The following is a 25,402-nucleotide window of genomic DNA, read 5'->3' as shown; positions in this document are numbered from 1 at the left end:
ATAGCCAAACTAACGCGTTGTGAGCTTGATGATCAGCTATTTTTGGTGAAGAGATTTGGTGTAGAGGGAAAAAGGAGGGGGCCTAGTATAGAACCCTGTGGGACTCCAGTCAGCAAAGTATATATGGTATATCTGGCTAAGAAGTCTTTTAATGTTACATACGGTGTAACACAGTGGTTTTAGACTTTTAGGGACATTACATTGACTTTCATTTCCATTTACCCTAACCCTGACCGATCTAACCATAACCCTATCAAATACCATACATGTCTAACCCTAAACTTATGAAACTGCAATAAAATCTAATAGGGGATGGTCTCCAATTATAGAATTATAGAGAATTGTATGTCCCCAATTAACTGGTTTGTCCAACATTTATCCCCAAATGTGGCCTGTCAGGAACACACACCCACACACGCACGCACACAGCTCTTTTATTTTGTGTGCTTTGTGTTACATATCCACCACTCACAACTCAGCTAGTTTTCGCTTCTGATTTTGCCTATCATGGTTGCAAAGAAACTATCATCATGAGCTTCATGTTCTCCTCATGCTCACCTTGTCCACAGCAATTTTATTGTATTTCTTACACCCTATTGTACCATAAATCCTTTTCATGTCCACAATGTTTAATGAAAATGTAATTATGTTGCATAATTGTTACCAATACCATGTCCTGATCTCATACTAGCTTAATTTTATATCACTTGAACCAAGTAGAATTTCCTTCTCCATATGTGAAACATATAAGAAAAAGCATTCAGAGACATATACTCTCACATCACGTTACTCTTTATTATACATTATATTCATATATCTCATAAAGAATTTGTTAAAATATTTTTTTTCTATACATCCATGTTGCCTGGTCAATGTGCACATTGGTTGTAGTTCACAGCGTTCCCCCAGAGAGCTAGGATCTGAGGGAGCAAAACACTTCCTAGATACACAGCTGGACTGGTCCAATGAGAAGTCGCCCGGGTGGAGCAAGGCATGTTGGGATGAGAAAGGGCCTCAAAAAGCCCCATGGGGCAGGAATGTTAGCTGCCCGTTGAGCAAATAAACAGCAAGAGTATGTTCTACATACAACATAGTGTACAACAGCATACACAACTACACATTCCACAAGCGTGGAGCACACCTGCTAAAAACATAACTGAGAACGAGAGTAAGGGGAGAAGGAGGTATCGAAAATGGATGTTTGACTGTGTGTGAGATTACACTGTATGGAAAGGTACACTTTAGCAACACAACATAACATAAGATAGGCTCCCACCAAAGATGCAACATGACAGGGAGATTTTCAGCTCCCCCTGGTGCATAGAGATTATGTTCTATATAACTAGAGATTTTTCAGTGTCAGCATCTCATTCTTGTGTACATCTCTGGAGGAAGCCAATTGAATGTCAGCTGTGATGTCATATTATCCCTTGCTCTAGCTTTAAGTGCTCATGGCTGAGATAATAAAAACTGCAAATATATTACAGTGGCATCGATAGCCTTGATGGACTGTAATTATGGCAAAACAATACAATGTATTGAATGAAAGGAAACATCATTATAATAAGCTGTAATACATGATTAAAAAAAAACATAGTGCATACATGTGTAATAAATCAATGAAATACTCCTGTACAATGGGAAGGCAATATTGGGTCCCTTGCCACCAAGTTTCTATGACACACAAAACACCAAATCCAGCAAAAACAGCAAACTACCAATATCCCCTATGAGATTACTGATGAACAGTATCAAAATGTATATGATGAACATTCCCAAAATCATAGGCTTAAAATGCACAAAGTGAAGAAAATGCAAATATTAAATGTTTCATACTTCAACAACTGTTCTCAAACTTCCCGCCTTTCCCCTCTGGCCCCTTCGTTGTTTATCCAGTGTGTCTAAAGCCTTCAGAATGGATTATCATCACGCCAGCAAAACCAACGTTAGCATCTAAAGCAACCTTTCATACATGTTCAGTTAGCATAGTGTTTTCAATGCATGGCCTCACACTAGGCCTCAGCTATGAAGCAAAAGGCTTGCCTACTATGGGAGGAACCACTGAAGAGAGCTGCACGGGGGTTGGCAGAGGGTATGAGTATGTGTGACAGGGGCTGCAGGGGTTTTGTGTGTATATAGTCTTTGTTTCATGTTTTCTGTGAGGTTTATGAGCAACAAGAAGGTTTACATGAAGGAGACGATAGTGAGGGGATACTATGTGCATGTGTACAATCATGTGAGTAGAGCAGCAACAGTGAACCAAAGGATAAGTGGCTCTTTCATTTGGAGAGGCTGCACTGCAGGAGGTTTTAACAGAGGCATTGTCACTGACAAACGACAACCATAAACCGCTTCCTCTTTGACTCCAAGGATCATAAACCCAACCGACCACTACATTTACATAAATGATTTGTCTGTCTTTCCCGCCGTACTCAAACTCAGCCAACCCCTGTTAACATCAAAGGTTCCTCTCTACAGCAGTTCACTCCACCTCTCTTCTACCTGTCACTCTCTTTGGATCAGCTTCTCTTTCTACTTTATGATCTCTCTCAGTTTCTCTTTCTCTGCAATGTTGTTGTGTTGAATAAGGCACACCCAGGTAGCAACTTGTGGTTGTTGTGGTTGTGATGTAGGTCAAATAGGTCGCATTACAAGGTTTCAGAGTATTGCATGATGCAAGGTTGCAGATTATTGCATTTGATAATCTTAACATTATATAGCATAGCTAGTAGTTAGCTACGTTGAGAAAACAATTATAATACCTTTATAACAAAAGGATTGAAACGACTTCATCTATTCTACATACAATACATCTATGACAAAGAAAATAAACATAGAGTTATGATAGATTTTTCCTAATTTAGGATGTCCAATTTCTAATTTGAAGGCTATGGAAGCTCTCCATGAAGTAAATGAAGCATAACTAAAGTAGCTGAAAAAGTGGGAACCAATATTACCATTTAACTTTGTACAGGTGTGCTTTGAGTTGACAGATAACAAGCTAGTTGTTGATTGGTCCCAGTACTGTATACAGCCTGTTTTATCTAGTTCTGCTTCAATCCCTCATATGGATCTACCAAAATCACTCTTGGTAGAGATCTGTTGTGCGTTGTGACGTAATTTTAAAAATAATGTAGGAAACAGCAGTTTATGACAGTTAATACACTGTATCTCAAAAATATCGCTTTTTAAAATCAATTCACACACCAAGAAAGAGATTTTGATTTGTCCTGTGTTTTGTGGCCAGCTCATTATTTTTCTACCAAAATTAAATAAAAAAAATCCAGTACATAAACCCCAGTAGACTAATGCCCAGAGTGATTTATTCTAGTACCACCAGATTCTAGTCATCTAAGTGACATTGTACTGGAAATCCAACAGGGATGAACATGGCAATGCTTACCAATATCATGGTAGCATTGTTCCAGTGTTCGAGAACGTTCTGACTATACTCACATCATAGTGGAACAGGGATACTTTCCATGTTAATATGCATTTTGGAAACTTGGCCCATGGCAGTGAGTCATGAAATAGAAAGAACATTAAAGGCACTATGGTTATGGTACCTACTCTGCTGTAAGACGACTGAGTCATGGAAGAGAACGGATCAATGAATTCAACATTGCTAAAATAAAGGTGTGCGCTACTGTAACCTGGCATGTTTGTGTGTGCAAAGAAACCAGGGTTTAGACAGTTTTTGTCTAATAGCAGACATTACTAAACCACAGTGGAGTTCCTTTAAATCTAAGCATTTGGATGTTTAAATCCTGTAAAAACTGTAAAGTAGCCCACCAGGCTACTTGATGTGGTCAATATCTGATTATTCCCACAGTGGCAGTCAAGGTTTAAACCACTCAACTGTACAGTACAATTCATTCCCCTTAGTAAACTATGAAAACAATGTCTTGGTAACAGATTATGGACACGGACTTTCCATTTACCTCGGTAGATTATTGATAAAAGCAATGATAAAAAAAAGTACACCTATATATTATAATTCACTCTATCGGAGATGCACGCTACTAAATCATTTCACTTAGAATCTCATGGGCGGTGAGGCGTAAACGTGAGAGAGCTCTAACCCCCACATCCTCCTTATAATATGTAAATCACAGCCACTGTTGTAATAGTGACTATGGCCAGCAGAAGGCGCTTTTATCCTGAAAGGAGGATAAAGGGTTGGTGTAAGAGCATAATAAATATTGTCAGATTGATAAAATCCATAAAAGATATTACTGTCCCATCTCCCCCACAGCAGCAACCACCACAATCATCATCACTATCTTAAAATGTTTTCTTTTTCTAGAAGTACCGATGTTTTAAAGTGGCATAGCAACACAGTTGTTGCTAATGTAAAATGGTAATGTTCCTAATGCCACAAACGCATACCACGGTTTCCACAGGAACAGTGACAAAAGCCAGCTAGGCAGATGGACAAAGAGTCAAAAGTTAAGACTTTGTTCACCCCTGAGTGCTGGGAGCTCCCAGGGGTGTGTATATTGGTAAGGAGTGTGTGGCGTGTGTGCATGTGTTTGTGTGTGCGTGTCTGTCTGTCTTTCTGTCTGTCTGTCCACCAGCCTCAGTGGGTGTGCGGGTCCCCCTCAGCAGGTGGTGCCCCTTGCAGGAAAGGGGTGAATGAGGAGCGGACGGGGCGTCCGCACAGAGGCTGCTGCACCCGGAAGTTGTTGACCATGCTTTTCTGCACCTCCTCCTCTGCTGAGGTGAACAGAAGGCTCCGGAATACCGCCAGCTGAAGGACAACAGACATGGCGGATCGAGAGAAGCTAAGTTATATTGAAAATGACAAACAAGTCACTTTACACTTACAATTTTAGGCATCTAGCAGATGCTCTTATGCAGAGAGACTTACAAAGTGGCACAAGCTCTAGTCAACCAACAACAGGGTAAACGGTCAAGTAAATAAGATTACAAAACAATCAAGTGCTACAAAGTAACAGTTAACACACCTGGTCATGGCTGACTTCTATGTGCTGCTTCATAATGATCCAGGTGACAGCCTCTGTCAGAGGGGGTGTGGTTAGAGAGCCATGATACGTCCAGTAGTCATCGATGTTGGTGGGCAGCAGACAGGCAGGGTCAAACTTGTTGAATTCTACGACACTGTCCTATTGGTAGATTGGTAGACAAACACACACACACAGGTTATCTTTTCCTGTGATCGTCAATGTTGGCAGGCAACAGGGGAACAGGAACAAAGCTGTTGATAACAGGCAAGGCACCAGCCTGCTCATCGGGAGCAGTATCTTGCTCAAGAATACTTTGGACATGAAGCCAGAAGGAGCTGGGGATCGAACCAGGAACTTTCCAGTTCCCAGACGGCCATTCTACCTCCTGAACCACTGCTGCCAAGGTGTGGTGAGGTGGTATAGGGAAAAACAACATCACCACACGTCAAGTCTTTTTTAGGAAAACACTTATTCTTTCCAACATAAATACTTATCTTGGTAATACAAATTTACAGTTGAGAAATGAAGACAAACATTATCAGGCGTGCTTGGAGATAAGCATATAACGACAGAAAGATAAGATTTCGGTCAACAGGAAGGGCAGACTGATTAACTTAAACTCAACTAACATCTTTTTTGCTCTTCAGTTCCTGTACTCTATTTCACAATCTCAATTCCGTGCTCTCCGTTTGTCTCATTTTCTCTCTTAGGGTCTTGCTAAGAGCATTTGCTAGCTTACCACGGTTCAGAGTGTTCGTCTGCAGCACACTGCCTAAAAAGGTAACTTGTATGTCTGGGGTAGTGTGTGCATGTGTGTTCTGACCTTGTGTCTAACTGCAGGCAGGGCGTCCACTAGCTTTTGAAGTCCCTCGTGTCTCTTTCCCACCTAAAGAAGGATTAAGCACACACATATTAGCGTAAAGTTGTACATAGCACATATGCAATGAACTTCATTCACACTTCCATGCAAAGAACCTTAATTCATCATACAAACTGTTTTGTTTTACACATTTTGATTTTGTATCCAAATTACTGTCAAGTCTTAATACAATGTTGCTTTTAACAAGCACAAATACATGCCAATTAAGTATTATTAACAAGTTGACAAGGGTGATTTGCGAGCCTGTCACATCGATTTGCCATGGACACACCATAGTGGGTCCACTTCCCAATGCAAAGTGTTGATTTACAAGCTCACAACTTGGCACAGAACAATGCGTTGTGAGCATGACACAGCATGTAACTAAGCATAAATCAGGCATAACATCCCATCCGCACGGTTTCTCATTTGCAATAATGACCTGAGCAAAATTATGTGACATATGCGACTAAAGCTAATGACTTAACCCAATGCCAATGAAACCATAATAGTCTCAGCATCTGCTTACTTGTGTATGTGTGTACCGGTGCTTACCTTGAGGAAAATACCTAGAACAGCAAGCCCGTTGTTCTCCATCACGGCTTCCTCAAACAGACTGTACTTGTCTGAGTTCCAATGGACCAGATGGAGCTGGGAATATACAGAGTACATACAAACAACCATGAATTTAATATGAGAGACTAAACAGGTATTCATGTGTGTGCATGTCTTATAGATTGTTTCCCGTGAACGTGGTAGACAAGAAAAATCTAATCATGTCGATCTCGGGATCCAGAAGGGAACCGAGTGGCTTCTGGCCAGCCTGTGACATTAGTCGTCTATGACTCCAATTTGGTAAAGGATTCAACCTGATCAGTGCCCCATTGACTTCCATGTCAGCATGAATTATATGTGAACATAATTACTTGAGCTAAGCTTACTGGCTGTGTGCACATGCAATTTGGCAATGACCGATGCAGTGGTTTGCAAGATTAGCTCCGGACAAACAGACACACAGACCCTCTTCTAGATGGCACGCCTCTGTGTAGCCACGCCATGCCGTAAAACAACAGCCAACAAACTACTACAGACAAGTGACAATAATGTACAGACTGGTGACAATAATGTCACCAGTCAAATTTAAGTGTTTAGGATTATGTATCTACTGCCAAACAAACGTAATTCTAAAACATTCCATGTGTCTTCCTTTCTTCATTACAGTCTGAAAACATCCAACCTTCCAGACTCTACGACCGTTTCCCATCAATCTCATGCCTACAACAGACCCTAAACAAACCACATGCCTATTAGCCTGCCAGCCAGCACTGACACCAACAGACAGATCCTATTTCCCTCTGTTGGGATCATAGATCCACTCAAGGAGGAGATAGGGACTCACATAACCCTGGAATTGGAGACAAGTGATTGCATTCTGACTGCTATCATTTTACAGTCAGAGGCCTACTTACAAGACAGCTAAACAAACTGAGTTGCAGGCATAAAAAATAGCAAGTGATTCTAGATGTTGATATGCTTAATGTGAGTTACCAACACCGTAAGAAATATTTGGTCCGGCAGAAATGGAAACGATAAATAAACAGTAATTGCTAAACTGTTTAGCTGTGTTTGTTGTTAGCTGTTAGGAGGGCGGTCGTTTTGTACCACAGCAGCATAGAAGCCTCCCGCCAGCTCTGTCTCGCGCCTAAAAACAAGCGCTCCTCATTCAGCTTTTCCTAATTTCACGGGTTTCCAGCATTCACTGTAACACACACACACACACACACACAGTCACACACACATATACAGTACATATATTTTAGAGGTGTGGCCGCTAAGCGGTCAAATAAGGATCAGGGTTTGGGTTAGGCTCCCTTAAATCCTCTCTCTTTAAGGGCAAATTAGATTCAGCTTGATTTTAAATTTTAAATCGTCATGGCATCAGGTGCAAATGTAAAAGCATAAATGGCTGTACCCAGCCACAGATGTACTGTGCTATCCCCTTTACTGAAAAGGGATTAATACTGGCATTGTAGAACATTGTAGAACTATATCAGGCACAGTCTGGCTATGATGACTGTGATGACTCCTCTAGTAAGGACAATGAGGTCTACATTATATCATTGCTATATCATTGATGACTGCGGATCAATCCTGAACAGTCACACAAAGCCACATACACACACAAAAGACATGCTTGTAAATACACACACGCAAGCACTCCAGTGAACAGACGGAACAATGTCATCAGCCAGTTGGACTGTAATGTGATCCTCTTTCCACAATACACGACACCCGAGTGTGTGGAGAGATGTGAACCATGGCATAGGTACATTCCCATCATTCATCCATCCCCAATATGGGCTTGTCAGAAACTCACACATGGGCACACACTGTAACATTGGCTTGTTATGCAATGGAGCTTACATGAAACAATACATGAAAATAGTGTTTCCGTGTTGCAAGAACGAGGTAGGTGGGACCTACAGTAAAGACGTTGACGTTTGCATAAACTCACCGGCAGACGGGTGAAGAGAAAAGGCAATGTCACGGATGTCATATTAAGGGTGATTCATACTTAGTTGCACACTGGTGTTGCGCACCAAGAATAGCTGATCTTAAAGCTCACAACATGTCTCGTCTGTGCTGAACTTTCCATTCACATGCCTGACAGAGACACACGTAACAAACCACCATGTGCACTTGGCTTTTATCCATGTGTCTACCACCTCAGTGTATAGCGCACTACACTAACACGGCAAGGTTCAGCAGAGAGTGGAGACTCCTCTGTACTTTTGGTTATTACAAATGAGACAAATCCATCGTAATCAAGCTGGGTTCTGACAGACATCTGTCAGTTTCTTAGATGCTCTGCAACTCTGTTGTCAATCAACACCAATAATACAACCTGATTTTTAAGCGTTTCGAGTGCCATTACTCTGCTATGACTTTCCAAAAAGCCAATATCCTACCTCTGCAGGGAATAGCCTCCTGTCTACGGTGTGCTCTGACCCCCAGGCGTTACTTTCACCCCAGTGGAAGTGGAACTGACACAGCCTGTATTTGTCCTCCAGGGGGCCCCCTTTCAGCGCTGCACCAGGAAGGAGGAAGAAAACAGAATGGAAAAAACGACATGAATCATATAAAAGGGGTGACTGTTTCACATTCTCTTAAATAGAAAGATTAATATCATCATTCCTGTCAGCATATATTTATATAATTACATTAGAGATGTATTGGATCCTGCGTTGTGTTTTAGTATTTTTTAAAGTACATTAATCAAAGGCAGAACATTTCTGAAAAACTGTTCTGCCAGCGATACCAAGAGATCTGTGTAAAACAATTCATATGACTGTAAACCAATACTCATAACCTTGCAGTTCTTAATGGCACCTGTAAAATGCTCAGAGTTATCAGTGCTCAATAAAACACAGACAGATAGCATTGTATCTACTACAGATTAAAAGAGTTGTGTTGTTCTGTAAAGTTTAAAACCTCAATCTGAATGTCCAGTAGACCTATTTATGTGGCAAAATCCCCTCACTACTGAACATCAATATGAACATCAATTGTTCAGATTTGCAAAGTTCATAAACTTCTACATAAAAAAAAATATAATTTGAGTCATGATAAGTCATGTCAAGTGAGGAAACCAAGTATTTTACTGCAGCTCAATGACTATGCCTGCGTTCTATAAATTGACTGACATTCTAAAATACAGTTTGAGGTCAGATAAAGCATGCAAGTCACATGTCACCACTTCCACGTGGCACGAGGCAGCTGGGGTTTTTGTCAACCAGCTTAAGTATGTAGACTGATTTAGAGCCTGACCAATGACAGATTTTTGGGTCTGATGCCAATCAAAATTTTGGAGAGTCCTAGACCACTAATTACCATGTTTTGACCATTACCATCAATTTAAAAAACATGGATTTGATTGAAGTTTATTATAAGAATAACATAACGTTTTGATAGATAAAAAATAAACACATGAACTAAACATTATTTTATTTAATATTCAATCATTTTCAAAAATAGCCGGTCCACAAGCTTGTGAGCTTGTAGATCTGGTATTTTTGAAAACTTTCAAGAATTTCCTATACTAGACCATACCCGGTGAAGGGTGCAGGCGAAAGTAGTTGCAAAGTTGGGGTTAATGCAGGTCCTGTCGCGCGGTTTCTCCCCCGCGCGCGCCCCGTCGTGGCGCCCCCCTATTTTTAAGTATTTTTACTGTTTTTCTCAACTTTTAGGTATTTTTAGTGTTTTTATCAATCTTTAAGTATTTGTACTTTGTTTTTCAACTTTAAAGTATTTTTACTCATTTTCGGTACTTTTAAGTATTTTTACTCATTTTGAGTACTCTGAATTATTTTTACTCAAGGTATTTGAGTATTCTCTCCGTCCCTCTCTCTCTCTCTCTCCATCTCCCTATTTTCACAACGCATTGCGAGGCATTGTGAGCTTGTAGATCTGCTATTTTCACAACGCATGGCGACGCGTTGTGAGCCTGATGATGAGTTATTTTCAAACATTTTAGTACTTGTACTTTTGGAACTTTTAAGTATATTTTGATGGCAATGCTTTTGTACTTTAGGCCTTTTACTTGTGTCAGAGTACTTCTACATTGCAGTATTGATACTTTTACTTAAGTTGAAAATGTGAGGACTTTGTCCACAACTGGGCGTTTTTTTAATGTGAAACGCATATAATTATTTCATTGCATGGTGTGTGTATTTGTTGCAACCTTTATTGTGAAGGAACCACCGGAAGTGCTAAGCTATTCATTCCGTGTTTACATAAAACTCTGAGATGGTACATCCGGTAGAGTTGTTGTTGTCGTTCGTGCTGAAAGCACGTTGATAGGGGGGACAGGGCCACTACCATGATCCGAGGCTTCTGGTGGCGCAGTAGGCCGCGATTCCCGCGAGCTGTGTCACAGTCAGAAACCCCCAGAAGTCACCAAAATAACACTGTTCAACGGGCTAATTAGTTAGCATTGATGACATTGACCACACTGACGTTCATACAGGTTGTTGATAAGATGTTTAACGTAGCCGTTTGAGTGACGACAGCAGCGTTGGTTAACATTAGCGTTAGGCGCATGCTAATGCTACCCGTGGCTTGGCTTAGCTACATGCTAACGGCCCATGGATGAAATGGATTCACGTATAGGTTCTTGCATCGTCTAGTTCTCACTTCATGACTAAATAAGCGATTTAAACGGGTAGTTTCGCTGGCGACCTAAAATATTATGCAGCCGACCAAACCTTAAACATCCGTGCGGTTTAGAATCTACCATTAGTTTTGGGATACGATGTATACAAAAGGGTAAACAGCCACGATGACGACGTTAGCATTAGCGTTAGCCGCATGCTAGCGCCAAACGTCCGTTAGCTTAGCATCACGCTAACGGCTCATATGAACTTGGTTTGGCTAATAAACATTAATCCTAACTAACGCCAACACAGTAATGGATGTAAACATACACAGACATGCTTTGGACATTATTATCAGGTTGCATGTTGGTGGTATGGGGTTCGTTTGGTTTGGCCTCGTTTTCATAGACCTCGTTGCTTGTTTCTCTCGCGAAACCTGTGGCCATGTTTCCCATTCAACCCGGAGAAAAACCCTACGTCCGCTGCCACTACTGCTCCCGGTTTGGCTACAATGGGAAACATGGCCACAGGCTGACTAAATAAGCGATTTAAACGGGTAGTTTCGCTGGCGACCTAAAATATTATGCAGCCGACCAAACCTTAAACATCCGTGCGGTTTAGAATCTACCATTAGTTTTGGGATACGATGTATACAAAAGGGTAAACAGCGGAGCCTTGGCGGACGTTCGCCCGATCCTGGAAGAGAACGACATAGAACCGTTCTTTATGGAGCTAATGTGCATGTGTGTGGGGAAAAAAATCTGGAGTGTTTACTTTCCACAGAGAGAGAGAGTGGGCGGGGTCTATGGTGTAGCGTCGGAGTCGGTGTTGCCATGTCCGCCGATTGTAAGCGCTTTAGGGCGAATGTTGGTGTTATAGGGTTCGTTTGGTTTGGCCTCGTATTCATAGACCTCGCTGCTTGTTTCTCTCGCGCGAAACCTGGCAACGACGCATGCGCAGTTTGATCAAGAGACCACTCTACCACCAACCACCACCACCGTGAGCTTACTAGAATTATAATAGGATAGTGACATGCCAGAAATTAAGACACCAGGTAGAAAGTGGCAAAACATTGGGACACAGGTGGCATAATTACTGGTACCGATGTCGTCAAAAATAATGGCAAATATATCAGTTTTGCCGATATACCAGTCTGGCTCTACACTGATTGCATATACTTCCCTCCAGTTCTAGGGTGAATTTAGAGGAGAGGGAATTACCAAGACGGACTTGGTAATACAACATATGAAATGAATTAACCCATGTCAAGATTTAGCCTATGCATGTGAAAAGCATTAACTTTTAAGCTTCAGCTCAGTGTAAGGGAATTAAATACTTTATTGTTCACCATTCCCTTTCATTGTTAACTCAGTCCAAGTTGCCAGCTGTCTACAATTTCTTATTTTATAAAGAGCATTTAGAAAGATAATGCTGCTTCACTAGGGGCGACAAAGCAACAGGCTATAGGTCATTTTCAATGGAAGCAGCGGCTTCAAGCTACAAACTGACGCGTGCTACAAAGAAAGTTGAACTGGCTTACACTTTTTTCAGCGCTCCAGTGAAACGCCATTCAATCATATGTTTTTGTTTCACCATTTCCACGACCCTTCTCTCTTCCTGCTCCATTCCGTAAAAGGAACTAATTCTTCTTGTTAACCAGTTCCTTGTGTTATTTAAGTCTACTCTTTTCCTTTTACACAGTGTGACTTGAACAACACTTCAACAGCGAGTCGGCAGCAGCCAGACAGTGACGATAATCATCCTTACAAAACTGTAGTTTCGGAAAATGTACAAAATGTGCTTGCACACAAGTCACAATATCCTCTTGCTCAATAAGTAACCCTTTGAAAAATCTGAACCCCCCCCTGGGAGTGTATTTCAACATGGAACAACCTTAAACACACAGTACCACAGCACAGTACCAAAACACATGACTTACTGGATTTGTCTGTAGTGTCATGATACTCCACCAGGAAGGAATAGCCATTGTTCCAGATCTGCTGGCAGGTCTTCGGGTCATAGTCAGCAATGAGAGGCTTCAGTTCTGGGTCAAAGACGCTCTTTCGCACCACAATGTCAATAGGAGACTGACGGTCACCTCCTGGCACTGCCAAAGGTTCCTGCCACATCGGATGCACTGGAAGAGAGGAGTGAAAATAAAGAAGAGGAAAAGAGAAAGGGGAGAGGGAGATGGGCAAAGGGAAAGACACAGAGCAGAAAAGATGAAGAGAAGATTAACCCAACAGCTGAGTCAGTGTTGTCTATTCAACACTTCACACAAAAAGAAGGAAAATGCTGACACCTACTCTTCATGTTGTTCTCAGCTGCCTCCTGCATTTTTACACAGTCCATTTTTGAAAATAAAACAAAACAAAACGAGAAAGTCACCTTCTATAGATGATGTCTAAGTCTCAAAAACCTTGACACTGCTAACAGAAGCACAGAGACACACACACGTCCTTTCTCCTTCCTTGAGGCCGCTTGAAAGGAAATGAAAGAAAAGGAACAGATGAGTAATAACATTTCCTTTTGCTCCCGTCTTTTTTTCTTCCAAAAAGGAAATGGCAAAATAAGAAAGATGTGGGCTGGCTTTACAAAAAGTGACACGTGGAATGTCCTGGCACAGCCTCAGTATTTGGGGGGGGGGGGGGGGGGGGGGGGGGGGTCAGAAACCGTGACTGGTCAAACAACTGACACAGGGCAACAGTTGTCTTCAGGCCTACTTTCTAATTACTTGTCTCGTTCTTGTTATTTGGATCTTGTAAAATGCACCCACAATAAAAATTAAAAAAAATCGTAAAAAATATATCTAGAAGAATATATATAAATATTTTACACAGTTGTTTTTCTCTCAGTTCTCATTTTAGTTTTGAACATTTTAGTCCGCTGTATTCCTAGAAAAAAAACTAAAACAAAGGAAAAAAGTGTACAAGTGAACTCTCTCTCCCTTAATTGCTTTCAAGTGCAGTGCAGTATACGTCATTGTTTTTCTGCTCTATTCATCCAGTATAGTGAACAGGTCTGACTGGGGTCCGATCTTCATCAGATTTCACTGACAATAAGTGGTTAGCAACCTATTCACAGTAGCTCACTGGATAAATGTCATCCACAAGATTGGCGTTTGCCTATTCACAAGACAACAACAGTATAATCACAACTACGGGGCTCTGTTCCTTGTGGACTTTTACCCCCAGATTTTTATTATTACATATTTTTTTTAGACAGGACCGTTTGGAAACAGGAAATTGAGAAAGGCCAACACTTGTCTCCAGGCAGAATTGAACTGGGGACATAATTGCGATCATGTGGCCAACACACTATTATGGGTAAGCTACTGGTGTGCCCCAGAAATAATTAATTTGTATGATAGCTCTATACTAGAGGAGTATGAGGGTGCTATCAGGAAAGGTTTTATGAAAATAAGAGACACAAAACATCTGCAGCCAGAAGTTTGTATCAAAGAAAATGTGTGAAATATAGGGTTGTTATTTTCTGTGACAGCAATTAAGAGACCTTTCTTGATAGGAACTGCTTACGTTTATTTGTTAATGGAAATATTGCCTATCTCTTCCCTGTGAGTCAAGTATTTTGTAATGAGGAGTGGAGATGGACAGAACAATGTTGTCTCAGAGGAAAGAATAATAAGCAGCGAGCACACACAGTACTGTTGTGTAAACAAGTGATTATCAAACTGGGGACCCCCAGGGCTCTGCAAAACAATATTGAAAGGTTATTTTATTTTTAAGGACCCGCGCATTTCATATTTCTTTTATGTGGCACTGATGACTGCCAAATCCCTGCACCTTCACATTAAAGGTAGGCTCCTAATTTGCTGAGCATACCGTGTGTAAATCGCTTTACAATGTGCATTACATTCACAGATTCACACACAGAGGAGAAGGAAACCATGCAAGGCATGAACCTGCTCATTGGGAGCAGTTTGGGGTTTAGTATCTTGAAATAAATGAGCAGACAAAATTGGAAGTGGAACACTATAAACATTAAGCTGATGAATGGGTACTCTCTCCTGATTGGCTGAAAGTTTGTCACCTACCTGAAATTTTATTTTCTGTTTATTAAAGAGCTGGAGAGACAGGGAGATCCCTGTTACTGAATCAACACTCTATAGCATTATAGATTACTATCACAATATAGAGCTATAACCTTTTAAAAAAAAAACGTTTTTAAACAAACATATCACTTACCCTACCTTTAATGTAAAGGGACACCAAAAAATCACTGGAAAATTTTAACTAAACAAAGAAATGGGTCTGTGACTCCAAAATTGTTTTGACAAACAGCGGTGTAGACTATAGACAGATTCCAAGCCAGGCATGTGGACAGACAGGTCTATTCAAGACGGAAGTTGTGTGAGCACTCTTAGAGTGCTGCACTTTAAAAGTCTTGTTAAAGTTAAATATGAACTCAAGTTTGTTGTCTTGGTTGAACATAAAAGTGTTGTGGTCCTTAACTGTTTCTCCACTTAAAACAGCCCCCATGTGCGGCTTGAGCTGGCAGAAGATGAGGAACAAGACAAAGTCTTTGTGTGTGTGTGTGTGTGTTTGTGTTTGTATATATATGTGGGGTGTGGTGTTAAAGTTGTGCCTTGCCAGACAATGTAGGATTGGATTGGATGTATCCAACATTCTGTGGGCGCTCCGGGGCAAGCACTAGAATGAAATAGAAACCAGTATTCCTCTATAGATCAGGGGTCTTCAATGTTTTTCAGGCCTAGATCCCCTTAGCTGAGAGAGACGAAGCAGGGACCCACACATTCCCACTAAGTTGAGGAACAAATGCCACCCTTTTTACATTGCCCTATTATAGCGCCACCAAGAGGCCAATTTTTGCAAAACACATTTATTTATATCGCTCCTACAGATTTTGTCCAAACTTTTTTCCTATTCTATCCTGATTGGCAAATTCCGTACATTGCTGGCCCACAACCACAACCTACCTAGCCTCAGAAACCCAGTGTTTTTTTTTGTTTCAAAAGAAAAAAGTCTGGGCGAATGGTGCAGGAACGATGGTCTTAGGCTTTCTTTAAAGAAAGCCTTCCATGTAACTTGATAAGAGGCTTTTCAAGCTAGCTCACCATAATTTAGCTGACTGGCTCATCAATGTTTGATGACCATTGAGATCTGAGACTAGCATGGAAGTATTCCACAATTGTTTTCTTTGGGCCTATGGGTTGTCTCCATGTGATGCTGCAGCTGAGACGACTTCATAGATTCGTCTGACAGCACTATCATCAGTGTTGTGCAAATTAAGTCTTAAGTTTGTTTGTCTGTTTACTCATTAACTTTCATAGTTTGTTAATGTGTGTTTTGAGACATTAAAGAAATTTGTGTGTGTGTGTGTGTGTGTGTGTGTGTGTGTGTGTGTGTGTGTGTGTGTGTGTGTGTGTGTGTGTGTGTGTGTGTGTGTGTGTGTGTGTGTGTGTGTGTGTGTGGAGGGGGGGTGTTCCTATCAAACAAAACATTGGCAGCCCCCTGTAGTAACTCTGAGGAGCCTCTAGGAGTCCCAGACCCCCTGTTGAAGACCCATGCTCTAGTCTAGTCTAATCTAGATAACAACAACCATCTTAGAAATGTGAAGCAAATTAATTATATTTTACGTAGCTGTAAGGCCTACAAAATGCATAAGCCTACATAAGATGTTGCTTTCTCCATGCCGCTATGCTGATCAATCAAACAAGATCCTCTCCAATTTGTATACTCGGGGTCAGGGATAAGATTAGACTAGACCGGGCAAAAAGACACAAAAAGGAAGAAAATAATTGTAAATATAGCTGCAAGCAGCGATAATACGGGGCCAGTGAATAGCGAGAGAGAGAGAGACATGGAAACGGAATAGATTGAAGAGAGAGAGAGTGACATGGAAACAATAGATTGATGAGAGAGAGAGATGGAAACATAATGGTTTGATTGGACATCTCAACCTACTGCCATTAACAGGATTCGAACTCTCAACCTTCAGACTAATAGGCTGCAACACTACCTATAGTGCTATAGCTTTGTCCAGGCTGATATTGTCTGTTGAAGATCATAAACTCTTGCCTTCTTTCATGAACCAAGCCCCTGTTTCACTAACACTAAGATCACTCGTTCACAAACCATTTACCAATGAAGAAATTGTACATCTCCTCAGAACCAAAACTAGTGAAAGTAGCCGATCTACAAGCTCACAAACCATGAAAAGTTGTGAGATTGTAGATCAGCTATTTTCAGAATGAAGTATGTCATACGTTGAAAAAACGTACTCTCAAATAAGCATTTCAGGTTATCTTTACCATTTGCACATGTATTCATTGATACAGTCATGTTGTTTGCAATTCAACTTAAATTAAGTCTGCATCAAGTGAGGCTTGAACTGGCGACCTTGAGATTGTGAGGCATTCATTTAAGGGAGACGCCATTGGCCCAACAGACAAGTAACTGTGAAAAAGGAGATCACAGAGATGACACAGTTTCACGCAAATAGCTGAAAAATCCTGGGTTTAAGTGTTTTTCAAACTGCTCAAAATTGCGGACAATCTAAGGGCGGAGCTTACTGGTCAAAGCGATAGATGTGTTCCTCATGAGTCAAGGCACAAGTGTAAGCAAGTTTCACGACTTTCGGCCAAACGAGGCATGACTTTTGCCTGTTTAAAATTTGCATTTTCAAAAAATTGCTATAGCGCCCCCCTTTGGCCAATTGGAGTGAGATTGGTTTCAGTGATATTTGGAATGACCCTGTACATTTCTGCCAAGTTTCAAAGAAATGTGAGTCTGCATGTATGTTTTAGGCACAGATGAATAATTTTCATAAAACTGTAATAGTTAAAATCTATCTCCTCCTGGGATTTTTGAGCAATCTGCACGAAACATTTTACACATGAACTTTGGACCACTGCCTACAAAAATTTCCAACGGATTTTCCATAAGTGAAAAAATGCAGAAGTTAGGAGCCAATGACTGTTTTTCATATAATTCAAAATGGTGGGCGATCTAAAGGTCAGAGGTCAAAAGTCAGACCACGAAAGTTGTCGGGCATGAAGAGACGCATGTGTGTATCGAAGTTTCATGGTTGTAGGTCAAACAGGGCATGAGTTGTACCTGTTCAAAGTTGGCACTTTCAATTGAGTGCTATAGCGCCACCCTTTGACGAATGAGTGTGAGAATTATTTCTTGGTAGTTTTTCATGAGCATCTACCATATGGCCGAGTTTCGTAAAAAGCGTATGCACGGTTAAGCCAGAACTGGCAAAAACAAGTATTTTTCAAACTGCTCAAAATTGCGGAAAATTTAAGGGCGGAGCTTAATGGTCAAATCGATACGTGTGTTCCTCATGAGTCAAGGCACATGTGTAAGCAAGTTTCACGACTTTCGGCCAAACGAGGCATGACTTATGCCTGTTAAAAGTCTGCCTTTTCAAAAAATTGCTATAGCGCCCCCTTTTGGCCAATTGGAGTAAGATTGGTTTCAGTGATATTTGGAATGACCCTGTACATTTCTGCAAAGTTTCAAAGAAATGTGAGTCTGCATGTATGTTTTAGGCACAGATGAATAATTTTCATAAAACTGTAATAGTTAAAATCTATCTCCTCCTGGGATTTTTGAGCAATCTGCACGAAACGTTTTGTACTTGAACTTTGGACCACTTTCTACAAAAATTTCCAACGGATTTTCCATAAGTGAAAAAATGCAGAAGTTAGGAGCCAATGACTGTTTTTCATATAATTCAAAATGGTGGGAGATCTAAAGGTCAGAGGTCAAAAGTCAGAGTGTGAAAGTTGTTCAGCATGAGGAGACGCATATGTGTATCCAAGTTTCATGGCTGTAGGTCAAACAGGGCATGAGTTGTACCTGGTCAAAGTTGGCATTTTCAATTGAGTGCTATAGCGCCACCTTTGGACGAAAGATTGTGAGAATTATTTTTTGATCGTTTTTCATGACCATCTACCATATGGCCGAGTTTCGTAAAAACCGACAGCGCGGTTCAGCCAGAACTGCGAAAAGTGGCAGAAGAAGAAGAAGAAGAAGTGACAGAATAATGCGAATAACAATACGTGTCCAGAGCAGAGCTCTGGCCCCGTAATAAAAAACGATTTCAGAAAATAGAAACTGTCCAAAAGCAAAACAAAAAGTGCAATATTGAAGGATCTATCCTCATATCTATATGTCTACGTAGACATAGAGATATGAGGAAAGACGGTCTAGATAAAGGCTGGACTCGGAACTTGTCGGAAGGATTGTTTATAACATTGTTGTTGTGAACGACATTGAGGTGGTTGATAAAGAAAAACGCATGACCCCAATCCAGTGATGCAAAAAATCCAGTCCTGCGCTTGCAGCGCTCTTCAGGCATGCTTTGACATGAAAAACAAAAAAACAACCTAAAAACTGTACCGAGCAAAAACGAAACCAATTATACATTTATATAGACATTAAAAAGATTGCCGATGTATGTGATATCGAACGTGCATGTAGGCTATGTGAAGCAGCAGGGTGGTGGAAAGATGGGCATATCAGCACATTCATGGCTGTCAATAACAACATAATGCACCTTTATCACTAGCCATGGATACACGATACATGGATGAACTTCAACCTGGTGTTTGCACTTTCTCCATTTACGGCCCGTTCATCTACATACGCGTTCAGATTTCAAATATTACGTGCTTACTCTGGCAAGGGATGTTACAATTCTGCACGGGCCCACAGAAGTACCCGTATCTTCCGTATTGCTCAATAAAAAGCATTTTAATCCGATCGGTGGCCATTTTCTCATAGTTATAATGTATCAGAAATCAGAATGCAATACACCCCCTACCGATGGGGTCGCGTAGTTGAAAGCGTATGGCAATACTACGGAGAAAATGGCCACCAATCAGATTAAAATGCTTTTTTATTGAACAATACGGAAGATACGGGTATTTCTGCGGCACCGTACACAATGTTAACATCCATGGCCATGGGGTAAGCACTTTATATTTGACATCTGAACGTTTATGTAGATGTACTGGCTGTAAATGGAGAAAGTGCAAATACCAGGTTGAAGTTCATCCATGACTGTCATGATATGACAGTCATATTTCAGGACTAGGGTATCACCAGCTAAATTTAAACAAAACCCGTGTGGCTCCAATAATAACTACTTACTCTGTGAAAGCACATATTTGCTGGAACAGGCCGTGAGGTTGCATTGTCTGACGGGGATAAAGCGCTGACTCCTCCTGGCTTCATGTCTGGCGAGCTGTCGATGAAGCTGACGAGCTAGAGGTCTGGCGATAGATGACAATGTCACCATGTTGTTAATGTCGATCCAGCGACCAGCTGTTAATGCAAGCAGAAGATAAAGAAAAGAACACGAGCTCAGGGTAAAGCGGCTGTGCCAAGTCCCGTGGCAGGTCCTCCTCGGTGTGGGGGGTTTTCCTTTCCTTTTTTACGAGCGACCCGTCGATTTAGCAACTTGTTTCCAGGCCAGGAGTGGGTGTTGAGGGAGGTGGAGAAAATATTCGACTCTTTTCTCTTGGCAGTTGGCAGTGGCACACGATGCGTTATAGCGGTTAAACATTCAAAACCATGTGCACAACCAGTTCAACCGGTTCCGCATTCGCTAAAGTTAAATCTTGGCTTGGTGTGCGTGTGCCCTCAAAAGGCAGGGCAGCAAATATATAAGGTAGTAGGAAAAGACTAGACAGCCATAAAGCATGATGGCCGGGATCGGGCGAGGGGGACGAAGAGGGGTGGGGTGTGGGGGGGTCGCCACATGGAAAACCAACCAATCGGCGTAGGGGCGTTTGTGATGATGCACGCACAACGCACATGCTCTACATCTCATCTATTACTCCATCATAATAACATAATAAACATTCAGTCATAAAATGGACGTGATGAGACCGTGATGACACACTAACATACTAATAGCTAACCATTGTTAGTGAAAGACAGTGTTGTTACTTGTGTGTATCATTAACTAATGTTCTGTCTGGGTGGGAGTGGGACAGAACAGAACGAATGGAACCTGAAAAGATTTTATTTAGGGCATCATATAAACAGGAAATGTTCAACAAACTGTCTGACTGTGGTACACTCAAGGACAAATTGTTCAAGTACATCTTATCGTATCCTATATAACCGTGGTTCTCAACATGTGGTTCGGGACCCCCAGGGGGTCAGATGACTAAAGTGACAATTTAAGGACTTCTAACCAAAAACAAAGGGGCAAAAATAAGATAAATGCAATTAAAAAAGACCATTACTGTATCAAAAGTAATCAACAAACTATAAAAACTGGTCATACATTGGACAAATTGTCAAATAATATAAGAAAGAGGCAAACATTGTGCCTCGCGTTGCAAGGTGTTGTCAGCTTGTGCTATTTTCACAATATCTGTGGAACAGAGTCAAACTAAATGTAATGCCTCAACTCCTACAATTCCAAGTGCTTGTCAGGGACAGGGTGGGGTGTTCCCAGTTCAAATATGATTATTTTGGGGGGTCACGGCCTGAAAAGGTTGAGAACCACTGGTAACCTCTCATAAACATATGTGCAATGTGTGTGGTATGCGTCATGTTTACTCAGACCCAGTGCAGGAATGTCTCATTGTGTGCAGAAAACCACATGGTGACTTTCAAACTTTAATCCCTGGACTTAACACAAACAAACAGGAAAAATATTTGCATGCGTCATAAGCAAAACATGTACTAACATGATCTAAACATGATTTGCTGGTGGAAAACTCTTAAATTGAGAATGACAATAAAAACAATTTGAATGTGGGAATATTTGCAACCTTTTTTTCCTGTACATTTAGATACACATTTCTCAAAGGCTATATGACTGTTCTCTTTCTGGATTAAACTAATAGTAGTAGGCTATCATAAAACCGGACTCTCAAGGTTAAATTGCAAGAATGGAATGGCAAACAAACACAGATAAGTCAGTGGTTTTAAATACGTAGTGTTGAAAATGATTTCCATGTCGTAATCTTTGGTATGTTTTAGAGACAGGGTAATATTGGATAATAGACTGCAAGTCTATATCTGAACTATAGTTTTTGCTCCAGGAGGCTCTCGAAAAATATCGATTGGGGCCTGGCATGCCAAATTGCTAATGCATCCTGTTAATTAAATCTCACACATTCCATGCATGTATCACAAAGGGTGGTGTTCCAAAGTTAAGAGACAAATAATCTTTAAACAAGGTAAGAATAAATTAGAGGCTTTCACGTATTTATTCTGCCTTCACTGTATTGGTCCAAAGGGATGTTAAGGCCTTTCAATGATACGTCAGATTACAATGAAATATAAGATGACATTTATAAACACTGACACAGATATTAAACTGAGAGGAAGCCAGCAGGAGCTCAACTCCAATCTATTACCCTGGATTCAAACCAATAACAAGAAATGTCAAACTTCCTTACAAATCAAGTGCAGGACTCCACCCACCTTTACATTTTCAAGTTCAACTACTTTAGTCAGTACTAGGATAATCGTTTCTGGTCACAACACTACCACATCTCGTGTCCTGTTCGAACATTCAAAAGCTACCACGACAGTTTTAAATTCTATTGCCCTATATCTAACCTGTATGTATACAGAGCCAATGATGGAAAACTTTAAGCTACTGCAATTTCATTGTAAGTCATTTTGGTACATCATTCTCCATGCTCACTGCAAAGGAACTTGTGACAAAGAACTTGTCCAACCGGTGTTTGGGCTGGGCATCACCATGGTTACGTTATAGAAGGTATTATCAGATAGCCTATTTGGAGCGACCCACTTTTGGGATAATAACTATATTCATGTTGCTTATCAAACAGTCCATCAATGGCTCTGTGCCTAGCCAACTAAGCAGACAAAACAAGTCTGTAGGCTACAAGCAGGCCTAACCCTTGGCAACAGTATTACTGTGTAGTCTAGTCAGTCAGTCAGTGGCAAACTAATATGTCCGCTACTTTCACTTCAGACACACCGAGACCAATACTAAAAGACAGGAAAAAATTTTGGTTTTTAATCTTGTCTTTCTTTAGCCTGACAACTTTGCACAGAAAAACACCCTGACTTGTGTGGCATGAGAAATACAGTACATTTATAAAAAAATACAAAACAAATCAAAAAGCATTTTTACTATCTGGAAAGAAGCTTTTTATAGGGACCAGAAAGAAATAAGAATAAACAAACAAAAAAGGTTAATGGGAAACTTTAACAGGATTTCTGTACATACAGAATCTATTTACAGCATCATGTCTGGAATAGAGCTTGAGAGTATGAAAACACGACCACAGAGCTGGGATGAAAGACGGACCATTAACAGTTGAAACTTGAAACATTCTTCTGTAAAGAGTTTCTTTTCTTTTGTGAACGTGTCTTTTTTTGAGTCGAAAACCATGTAAAAAGAAAGTTTCTAGACGAAGTTGGAGGGGAAGGTTAGTCGAGAGCAATGATGTCATCGTCGTCATCGTCATCAGCGGCGGCTCCGCTTGATTGGTTGGTGCGTACACGTTTGGAAGAGGACTCGCCGGTCTCTGCGTCCTGGTGTTTCCTCTTGGTGCCACTAGGTGCTGCAGTCGCTGCGCTGGAGGATGACGCCCCCTGCTCTTCGTCATCAGAATCGACGATCATGACATCATCAGCATCTGCTGCAGCTAGAGAGCAGGAAGAGAGACATTAGGATAAAACAACAACAAGAAAGAAAATTCAATTATTTTTGATTTTTGGTTACTTTATTTCGGTTATAGGGTTAGGTTATTTAATGCTTATTTTTGCCTGATTTTACTGATTTATTATCAAAAAATTAACAAAATAATGCTGCACACATATATTATATATAATTTGCACAATTCCCAGAATTTCCCAGCATAACATTTGGGAAGGCTTAGCCTACCCTAGCCTTCATTATCCGCCGCCTATGCTTTTTTGTTTTGTTTTACTGGGCCCTATTTTTAGACCCTCCGGATGCGAAACGTCCGGAGGCGAGCAAATTGACAATTCCAGAAATTCTTCCACCCACCCTTCGTTTGTGGTCCAAATCCACTATAATGACTCTGATAACGTATACTGCTCTACTGCCCCAAGTACTCTGACAACTGGTACTGCACTAGTTAGCTTTTAACTAAAGGATTGTTTAGCACTCCTACACAGAGTCGTCATAGTCATCACTATGACGACAAGCTACATTGATGTGGGTACTACAGTAATAGCTAGTGGAGCTGGTTACATGCAGTGGAAAAGTGGCTTATTATAAATATGAAAACAGTATAGTGACAGTGGAATACTGAAGTAATCACATTTAAGCAGCAGGATTTGTTTAAAAAATAAAAACAAATCCCGCTCCATGTTATTGAATCCACAGACTTTCCTTGCATATTAACACAACAAGGTAAATACACTAATGTTCTCTATTGGGGTAATATTAGCCCTGGAAATACTGCTATAGACATGCACTCTGCTGACCTTTAGAGGAGGTGGACGGCTGGGCGGAGTCTTTGTTTCCATTGGCAATGCTGCTGGCCTCTTCCTGGTTAGTGGACGGGGTTGGAGCTTTGTCAGGTGCATCACCCACAACCTCAAACTCCACATCCCTCTCTAGATCCTCACTGGAGCACACAAACGCATACATACAAAGATGTTCAATTTTAAATCACTGGAAAACTACACCTACCTAATAAAACAGAAAAAACACATACACCAAACACACAACATACGCACACACAGATGGGCATAAAGAGAGACATACGCGTGTAGAACATTGATGATGAGTGTGTAGTCCTGGAGGAAGTCATCAGCTTGCAGACGGCTGCAGTTACGGATTCCAAAGTCAGACAGGAACTTGGTGTTGTTGGCTGTGAGGAATAGGAGAGATGGGGAATACGACTCAAAGGCTGACATTTTTCATTAGGACATATTAGGTAATTCCACTGACATCCTGTGATTACCAGCCATTTCACAACATTCAGTAGAGCAGTTGTGTGATGGTCAGGAGTGGAGGAAGTGCAACAATGTCTTGCAAATACATCTGATTTTATTTGCTAGACATTTACAATGTTCATTTATATTCCATTCTGCTACCAGTAGGATGGGTACTTTTTCAAAACTTCAAATTCTAAATAATTTCCATATAATTATTACATGAACACATTTTAACACATGTCCACATTTAAGGAATTCCAGCTCTGAAATAATAACGAAACAATTCTTTTTTTCCTCCATTTAATTTATTTCTATATATTGTGGGGAATGGTCCATTCAAATTTCCATCTGATCCAGTTTTAACCCCTTAAATATGTCCACCCATTGACTGAGCAGTGTGGTGGAGTTTCTTGTGCTGCTTGAGCGCCCTCTTGTGTCACATTAGAGATTTGCAGTACAGAAGGTTCAAATGATGTAGGTGTTCAATGATTGGTTTAACAACATGCGGAAATGTTGTGGCGT

The 25,402-nt window shown here is 40.8% G+C and overlaps 2 protein-coding genes across 3 annotated transcripts in view; both read right to left on the bottom strand.

Moving 5' to 3' along the window:
* Positions 1-765: 765 nt before the first annotated feature.
* On the bottom strand, positions 766-20,678 carry ca5a (carbonic anhydrase Va). 2 transcript variants are annotated; one of them, XM_084060544.1, is made up of 7 exons: positions 20,123-20,678; positions 12,919-13,116; positions 8,796-8,914; positions 6,382-6,477; positions 5,791-5,853; positions 4,968-5,126; positions 766-4,750 (listed from the first exon to the last, which is right to left on the bottom strand). In XM_084060544.1, exons 1-7 carry the CDS (start codon positions 20,268-20,270, stop codon positions 4,580-4,582), a joined length of 954 nt encoding a protein of 317 aa, XP_083916670.1. In that variant the 5' UTR covers positions 20,271-20,678; the 3' UTR covers positions 766-4,579. The 2 variants fall into 2 exon arrangements, with proteins under 2 accessions (XP_083916670.1, XP_083916671.1); XM_084060545.1 differs by lacking the exon at positions 20,123-20,678 and adding an exon at positions 13,286-13,473.
* Positions 20,679-22,960: 2,282 nt separating this feature from the next.
* The window catches only part of uba2 (ubiquitin-like modifier activating enzyme 2), a 10,071-nt gene continuing 7,629 nt past the window's right edge, over positions 22,961-25,402 (bottom strand). The window contains exons 15-17 of the mRNA XM_084059759.1: positions 24,708-24,813; positions 24,425-24,567; positions 22,961-23,616 (exon numbers count right to left, since the gene is read on the bottom strand). Coding sequence (XP_083915885.1) covers positions 23,399-23,616; positions 24,425-24,567; positions 24,708-24,813 — 467 coding nt within the window. The 3' untranslated portion in view covers positions 22,961-23,398. The remainder of the gene's footprint in view (positions 23,617-24,424; positions 24,568-24,707; positions 24,814-25,402) is intronic.

Source organism: Gymnoscopelus microlampas (assembly GCF_963454915.1).
Source record: "Gymnoscopelus microlampas genome assembly, chromosome: 6".
NCBI classification, from domain to species: domain Eukaryota; kingdom Metazoa; phylum Chordata; class Actinopteri; order Myctophiformes; family Myctophidae; genus Gymnoscopelus; species Gymnoscopelus microlampas.
This window is presented reverse-complemented; position numbering and strand designations above follow the sequence as displayed.